Below are 9,351 nucleotides of genomic sequence, written 5' to 3'. Positions count from 1 at the left end.
GACACTTTTGGAAGCTTAGAAATTAATGGTATCTGTGGTGGGTGCTTCCAGGGAATTTGCCTTGCTGGCATGACTGGGAGTGCAGCACATGCATTTGCACAGAGCAGCAGGTTTTTGGGGCATAACTGTGTATAATTCTTATAATGGCAGAAGAGTGGGCTTCACAACTCCAGTAGATGTGACTATCTAGCATCCAATGCAACTACACACATTTTGTTTGTGAAATTAATAAAGACTGTTTTAAATTTAGAAGATTCTGTTTAATTAGGAGACTCTTTTGCAAATAATTCCATGTCCATGCAGTCTGTAATTAGGAGTTGAAAGTCAGATAAATAAATTTTATGATTAGTTGTTTGTGTGCAAATAGCTCAGTCAGATGAAGATGATAATTCTCATCTAGTTCTAAGTGAAATTCTTAAGGTAAAGTGGCATTTAATTTTTCTCTATAGGTGGACTTGCAGCTTTCACATGTATATGAATAAACAATCCAAGAATAAAATAATATTGGGATGTGAATTTTGAAGTGAAAAATTTCTTAGGTTGGTGTGAAGGTTTACAGATGACTAAGATAAATTTGGGTGAAGTAATTGTGTAGAATCTTCAGTAAACTGATTTTTAAAAACCAAGTCTTTTGCCTAAGTGTACAAGATAATGAGTAATAATAATAGTTTGACTGTGGGTTTTCATGTGTAAAAATAAACAAGTGATTGGTTTTAGAAATTGTGTAGGTATCCATGTAGTTTTAAAGAATTTAGTAAGAATTCTATTTGGTTGTGGAGAAATAAACACGATGAGAATATGTTATGAAACAATGCTTATGTGTAATCTAAAATACAAAAAACAATGACTGATTAATATAGCAGGTTATACACTATACAAAAGTACTGAAGGACAATTAGAGATTACAAATATTTTAGCTCAATAACGAAAAACCACTATTCAAAAGTGCTCAAGCTTGTGGGTCTTTTGAAATACTCCTGAACTTTTTTTGGTGATCATTTGTGCTAAATTTTTCAATGAGGCCAATTTAATACTTTATTTTTTTTTTCTTCACTTAAAACACTTTACTGTAATATGTTATCTAATAAATATGAAAACATTGAAAAACAAACTACAAACCAGCCATGATGTTGCCTGCTAACTGCAAGGTATTCTGATGTGCTGTTAGATCAATGCCCAATGGTGTACCTGTCAGTAATGCTAGCAGGTGGTGTAGAAGACTGGTACAAGGCAGTTGTGATTCATCAGTACTAATATCTGGAACATAACTATTTAGAAAAACACTCATGACATACAATGTTAAAAATTAATATGAAAACAAGATAGAATAATATAAAAGCTTAGTATTTTGTGTTATATGTCAACTGATATTACTCAACAACAACATATACATGCCAATACATATTTCCTTTTATTTTTTAACCCTAAAGTCTGGTGTTGATCATACAGAAATGGCTATTTTGGCCATCAAAATATCTGACAAACGATGTGGATGTAATCATGACATATCATGTAAAAATGATCAGAAAAAGAGGTCTTCCAAAAACGTTAGAATCAAATCAACATAGAACAAGAAAGTGAAGTAAAAAGAACAATAAGTATAAGATACTTTGTTCTTCTCATTGTAACTACTTTCACTGTTTGAGATCACTTGTGACTGACAGATTTAGATATAACAGACCAAGAAATAGTTGAATATTTTGGTTTCTACTAAGTGCACAGTGTGTTCTAAATTTCATAAACACACTCAAAACCATTCTCACAGTGTGAATCAAAATTAAAATTGAATGACTTCAAGCCAAAATAACATTGCTTTGGATAGACTTTCCATAAAAACCAAAATAACACTTTGGGAGTTTCAATGAATTTTTTAAGACAGTTATCAAACACTAACCTAATGCACAAATTTGCCTAATGGATCTTCTCTTGTTTAAAGCTGCCACCAAATTATTACAATTTGTGTAGAATCAACTCACAATCTTTTGAGTTAAAAATACTTTCATGGTGTTCTTACCCAAAAATCCTTTTGAAATTGTACATTTTAATACTTAAAAAAAGTTTATTCTTCAATAGTTTTTACCTAGTTGTCCATTCTTATATATTTTTATCTAAATAATATTCAGTATTATTTGTATTCATTATGCTAATGAATTTATCATATTTAAGTTACACAAAGTTACTTTTCCATTATTTCAGTTAAATTAGTTAATGTTTTGCAGCCATATTTCTACATAGTTTCTTTAGGAAAATCAAAACTTGTAAAGAAAAACGGAATTTTACTTCACCAGCTGACTCCATTTTTAATATGCATGAGTACAATGGTTCTCTTTATATAAAATATTTTTTATGATATAATGAAGTTTAGCAACAGGAAATTAGTGTGGTATTCAGGTCCACTGATATTTGCCAGGTAGTTAAAAACATCCACAAGAATGCAGATTCTGGATAGCATGGCTAGCAAAGGAAAGACAAGTAAACAAACATAAATAAGTGAAACAAATCATTATTCACAATGAATAATTGGACTAGCCATCTTATAATTTGCAGAATGATTATACAGGTTATTGGAGAGGAGAGGCTTTCTACTTTGGTACGTAAGCCTACAATACATTCATATCCATTTAGTTAACATATACAATTTTCTGAGCATACTAAGCATGTGGTCTTACTATAGAAAGCTGGTCATTGCTCAGGGAACAAGATCAGTCAACTAGGGCATCACATGTGCTTTCCTGTAGGAAAGATTACTGTAACAGAATTCGTATTGCATAAAAAATTACAATGATCTTTTCTATTGGCAAATAGGTGATGTCCCATGGATACAACATCCCTTGTTTTGCAGTGAGTGACTGTCAGTCACATGGATAGAACCTGCATCCTGAGAAGAATGCACCGTTATTTTCCTATATAATGCCATATTTTCTACATATGAAACAAGATGCTATGATTTCTACCAAAACCTGAATACAACCAAAGATATTAAACAGATACACAGTCCCATAAAGGTGCCAAAATATACTTGCTTTAAAAATTGAGTGTGTTAGAAATAAAGATTGTTTCACTATATGATATATTCTATCCAGTCTCTTTCTTTGCTTCAGCCTCAGTCAAGGTTAACAGAATTACGATATTGCTCCATAAAACATTTTCTGCCAAACCTCCAGTTATTTTGTGAGTCCTACCCAATTACTCAAAGGTTAAGCAGAATCTGAGAATACCACATTATGTCTCCACAAATTGTAACGTGAAACTACATTTGTTTATCCTAAATAGCTTTAAACTCATAACAGTATACAACTATTTAGAATTAAATTTTATTGTTTTATTACCCTTAAAACCATGTATAACTACTATTTGTGCCATCACAAGTTGTAAATCACTTGGGAAATGTGTAGGTTACGTTATGCTGTCAAATTACATTACCCACGAACTACTTGCATGCATGCCTCATGAACCATTTTAATTATATTATTTATTTCACCAGTCTTAAATAACTTAAAAAAATATGTATTTTCAGATTCAGTTACTTTTATAATAATAAATAATGAATAAATATGAAAACAAGAAATAAAGTACTTACCCAATTTTTTTTTCTTACCCTCGATTGTCGAGGAGAGTTAAGCCTCATTTTTTATAGTAATGCACTTAACAATTTTCATTTAATTAAATAATGCACCAATGAATATAGACTAATAAGATGCAAAAGTAGAAAATTCAATTACCTCTTAAAATTTTCCTGGCTTTCTAACTATGCGACAAGAGCCATTACAAATTCATTCAAGCTAGTCATTAACTTTTCCACAGGAACGAATCTTGTACTGTGAGTGAAATTGATGATATTCTGTTCAGAATACAACATTACAGAATACAAAACCCTGACTTTCTATTGATTATAAGTAATATATAATGAAACGTAAGAAAGAACTATCAACAAATTCTGAAAAAGAGGAAGTGACAGATGGGTGTGGCAGGAGGAGTCCGATTTTTTATTCGATAGCTCTGTAACCAAACAAAATTGAAGCCTATAAAAGTTATGGCTTGTTTGAGCAATAACGATTTTATAGAGTATTTTCCTTTTAATTTAGTACATTTTCAAGGGGTGATGGATAAAATAGGGATGATGACATGATAAGAGAAAATGTGTCACTTGGGTCACACTAGTGGAAATTCAGGATTTGTTTAAATATTTCCTTGTAGAATTAAGAATTTAAATCTTGTATACAATAAAATATGGATTATTAGCTAAGATTTTATGCTATTCTAATTGGTATAACATAAACAAAAAGTAGTTCAATAACATTTTGAATGTAAGACACTAAAACCTTGTGTCATGCACAGTAAAGGGTACCTGGGGCAATAGGGTTAATGAGCCCATCATGTTATGGATAAGCAACTTCCACTAACTGCCCAGATCTAATGTTCACATCCAGAAGAAAGTTGAAATCCTGGCAAGGATAAGCCAGCACTGGAGCATCCACTGATACAAGCTTTTGGACTAGAATGTTTTGTCTCACTCTTCATTCCAGTCAAAGAATGCCTCCACTTTTCTGAAAGCAGACAATGGTGCTGCTATCTTCATTCAAGATTACTCACAAATTGCCAATAGTATGATGCAAAATTGATTAAACTACTGACCTCTTGTTTCAAATTCAATCAAAGTCAGTCTGAAACTTTGGCTATTTTAGCTAGATCAATCAAGACTACATTTTTTCTGACTACATGGCTGAGATATTCCATTTCTGTTCATATGAACATACACTTCCTAGGTTTCAGTTTCAGATCCACCTTTCTCTAGCACTGAAATACCATCCTCGTGCTGTCTCAAAAGTATGGCAAAACACCATCAACACAGACTAGCCATTTCTCCCTTTGCAGTCCCTCAAGTGCAAACCCCATTAGCTTATTAAGGGACATTACACAGACCAAATGGTATTATGCAGAATTCAAACAGGCCATCTCTTGTGCTAAAAGCAGTTTTAGCTCTGTTTTTGTTTGTTCAGCTCAACATGGCAGCACCCAGAAACTAGATGCATCTAAAGTGCTGAATCTGTAGAAACCTGATGTGTCCAGACACCCATTTGTCTGCAGAAATTGGACAGCACTGACCCCACCCCCAACCCAAGATCCAAATGCATTGCCTCACACTTGAATAGATTCCAATGATGAAAAGGCATAATTGGAAAATTGCTGCCAACTGGTCATAAACATACGCTCTGTACAACAGGAGGGTAGATTGGCTAAGGCCATCATTATATGGAAGGAGGTTAGCAAGCTTGTTGACACTGAGAAAACCCTCAGTAAACCTCAGAACAAACTGAAGGTGTCAACAGCAGTCTTAAAGAATCTGCTAGCTGGATTGAGATGAAAGAGAGAAAAACCTCATATGGACTCTGACATAAGTATATACTATGTATATAACTAATTTAATCAATTTAAAATTTATTTTGTGTTTAATTTAGAGTGCATGCATAAGTGTACGTGGAAAACAAGACAGTATGAGTTTTTCTTGTTGTATGTCTTGTATGCATTTGGGTACCACTACATATAGTTTTGTGTGTGTATGGTGCATTTTATTTTAGTAATGATGATGTCCTCACTCTTACATGAATGCAAGTGTGTGTAAAATTATGGAATTAAAGTTCTTTGTGTATTTGTATGAATCATGTTTTATTGTTATTATGTGTATATAGCATTGTACCCTGGGTCTTTCATGTATGCAAGTGTGTGTGGAAGAGCAAGATTCAACAGAGTTTATAGAATTTTGTGTTTTATAAGTAATGCTTGTAATGTGCCATTTCATCCTGTTCATTCACAAATACATGCGAGCAAGAAGTGGTTAGTTTTTTTGAGGAGAGGTAATTTTTTTTGTATTTTGATGTTAAAAGAATGAGGTAAGTTCAAGAGTTAAATTCTTTTTATGTAGTGATCTCCCCTTTTTTTGCTTTGATTATTTTAATAAGGAAAAATTTTCATTCATTATGAAGTGTAACAAGTTTGTTATTTAAAATGTGATCATTGTTAAAAATTGAACTTGAATATGTTATTATTGTTAAACAAATTTGTATTATGTTTTTCTTCCTTTTTTTATCTTTAGTTTTGTAATTAATTTTGTTAGACTGCCCACCTTTAAAGTGGGAAGGTATCTTTGCATTATATTTTTATTTTGTTTTCTTTTTATGCTTGTGAGTATGAACTTGTGCATTGATTTTTCTATGTTAAAGAATCACTTCATATATTTATTATTAAAAATGTCTTTGTACTGTATGATGTATTATTGTGTTCTAAATTTACTGAAATATTTTTTTGTAATTTTGTTGCATTAATCATAGGAACTTTGTGAATTCTACTGAAAGTTTTATGTTTTATTTTATGTATTACCTTGTGTTTTATACTTTACTTTTAGTTTCAGTAACATTTTGATAATAAAGGGTTCAATTTTGTATTTAAACTATGATACAGTTCAAGGGTCTATTATGTAACCCAAAAGTTAAAGGATTTTCTTTAATTCTGCATTATTAAGTATCATCTTCTAATTTCAAGTGTAATTACAGTCAATGAGTGTTTCATTTGCCATATTTGTATTGTAACCTTAATATAATGACCATCAAATATAATTGAAAAGATTTAGTTTAATGTATATTATCTTAAAATAATTGTTAAATGGTTGTGTTGTCCATGAGTCATGTATGTGTTTCTACAAACAAAGGAAAATTAATTTGCACTTGGCTATGTCACAAGTTCTAACCTTACTGATTTTAAAGCTTAATTCTAATTGTTCACTTGAAGACAAGCTTGAAAAAGTGATATGTAAGCATAACATACATTTTATATCTGCTTTTAGTTGTACAGAATTTCTTAAAATTTTTTACTTAGTCTGTTTCTATGTAGTTTTGACATAAGCATGTGGCCCAGAAAACCACTGAAGTTATCTTGTTTTAGTTACTTTGTTTTCTTTTCTACAATATATAATGTTTATTCTGCCCTAGAGGATACTGCAGTAACAAATAGTATCTATGTTGAAAAAATAAATACTGTAATATCCTTTGCTGGCTGAGTTGACATTGCTTAAATGGTATAGCTAACCAATGCCATGAAAAAACAAGTGTCCTGAGATGCCACTATTCACTGGACAAAGAAACTAAGTTTATTTGTTGAATTCAAGTGTACCTTCTTGGTTCAGTTCTACTTTGTTTTCTGCTTCAGTTCTTTGAGTAAAGACCATACGCTGCATTTTTTGTTGGAATATTGTAATAAAAATTATGATAATTTTTTAAGCTTGACCCAATCTTTTTATTTTTCATAGAAGATTAGTGTTCAGTCAACTTTGAAAACACAGAATACTCCACAAATTTCCTGGTGAAGCCTGACATTATTAGCAAATCTATATGATACTTGTGCAGAAATCAGTTCACCTAAAGAATACAACAGCTTTAGTTATAATAAAGATTTCACTGTCATTTTATTTCTGAAAAATTTAATCAGTCTATTACATATTACTGTGTGATTCTGTATTAGAATTTAAGCACTATTCTTACAGAATATTAAGCAGACAAGTTGTACAATTAACATGACAGGAGAAAGTTTTCTTTGTTTAAAATTGTTGTTTAAGTACCTTATACTACTTATAATTTTTTCTTTAACTTACCTTGAAATACCTTGCAGTTTGGACTGTTTATGGTGAGTTTTCCGGGCTACACTTTTGTTACTTCCATAAACTATTCCCCAAGCTGTGGTGAATACTGTAACCAGATATTTCTCAGAGAGTTGACTAAGAGCTTGGCAACATCCGTACTGGAGAGAAATCCAAAACTTTGTATAAACATAATATTTACATCACTAAACAATTGTTAATGATTTATCAATTAACTTTTTTCTTATACTGTTTGGTCAGTCAATCCAATTATTTTTCTTATATTTAGCCTACTTTCTCCTAGCCTGAAGCACAACCAACTGATTATCTTGAACTTTGTGTAATAAGTTAAGATGCAATATGAAACAAGGACTTAAAAATATTGAATTACAATTTATCATTACAATAGTATTATAACATAGCATTAAAAAAAAGTATGGATAACCAATACACAGAAAATCTTGCACAAACAAAAAAAACTGGAACCTCAAATTAGCCATCTTTAGCATAACTCAATACAGCTCAATTTTCTATCATTTGTCTACCATTCTCGCATTTATATGACCATCTCTTCCTGCACATCATGAAATTCAGAGAAATATATGTTTTGTATTTGTAAGACTACACTGATAAAAATATTCCTTGCCATTACCATTTGTTAAGATTAATTCAACAATTTCAGTTTTCAGTTATTTTCCAAAGCATGTGGTATTATCATTATTGGAAGGTTTTGATTTGAGTAAATGTAATATGCACTGAAATGTTGTTTATCATTCAGATTTATGAGGAGGAAAACATATTCTAATAATGAACAACCCAGTCATAGAAATGATGATAATAATACTGAATATTTTGGGATATACATATTTCATCTTCAGGATATTTTTGAAGTAACTACAAAACAGTAAACAAACCACAAAATGATTGTTGGAAAGAAATGTTGTATGACCATAAACATTTATAATGGGAATTTTGGGACTCGCAGAGTAGAAAGGGGGGTGTATGTTAAAACCAGTAAATGAGCTTCTGTTAGGATAAATTTAATTTTATCTTGTTAGCTATATAGGTACAATTATTTAGTGATTGATTTTGAGGTTCTTATCCAGGTTCATTTGCTGGTTCTTTGACATCCAACCTTTGAGTCTGAATATTATCATTATGAATGTTTATGATATACAACTTTCTTTTCACCATTCATATTGTTATTTGTAATCATTGTTTTGTATTTGTAGTAATTTCTGAAGATGGAATGTGCATGTTTCTAAACATCCAATAAATATGTTATTATTTGTCACTTCCGTGGCCATGCTGTTTATCATTCATTGTGAAAACTTTTCACGTATTTCTAATTTCAACATCAGCTAACAGCAGCTTTTCCTGTATGCTACCTGGTAACATTTAACCTAACATATTTATTAACTCTTTCGAGATGGGTCATAGGTGAAAGGCCATGTCATCTCATTTGTTGACTCGCATTCAAAATTTTATTGAACTACCATTTCATGAATTTATATCAATAAGTCTGGTATCAAACTGTAGATTATAATTCAAATTTTAGTACTATATATTACTCAATTTCTTAATTTAAAAGCAAATATAAAAAACAAAAAAAACAGATAAACATCAATTTTTGTGTGTCATGTGGTATGTTCAATGCAGCACTGGTTCAAATTAGATGTTTGTGAGGTCAAAATACTAAGTCTATAGTTTCAAATGAATTA

The 9,351-nt window shown here is 31.0% G+C and overlaps 1 protein-coding gene across 1 annotated transcript in view; it reads right to left on the bottom strand.

The window, feature by feature from the left end:
• LOC106458536 (huntingtin-like) overlaps positions 1 to 9,351 on the bottom strand; it is a 269,635-nt gene that overhangs the window by 181,855 nt on the left and 78,429 nt on the right. The window contains exons 17-18 of the mRNA XM_022384781.1: positions 7,646 to 7,791; positions 1,120 to 1,268 (exon numbers count right to left, since the gene is read on the bottom strand). Coding sequence (XP_022240489.1) covers positions 1,120 to 1,268; positions 7,646 to 7,791 — 295 coding nt within the window. The remainder of the gene's footprint in view (positions 1 to 1,119; positions 1,269 to 7,645; positions 7,792 to 9,351) is intronic.

This window comes from Limulus polyphemus, unplaced genomic scaffold, assembly GCF_000517525.1.
Source record: "Limulus polyphemus unplaced genomic scaffold, Limulus_polyphemus-2.1.2 Scaffold482, whole genome shotgun sequence".
NCBI classification, from domain to species: Eukaryota; Metazoa; Arthropoda; class Merostomata; order Xiphosura; family Limulidae; genus Limulus; species Limulus polyphemus.
Note: the sequence above shows the minus strand (reverse complement) of the source record. Positions and strands in the feature narration are given on the sequence as shown.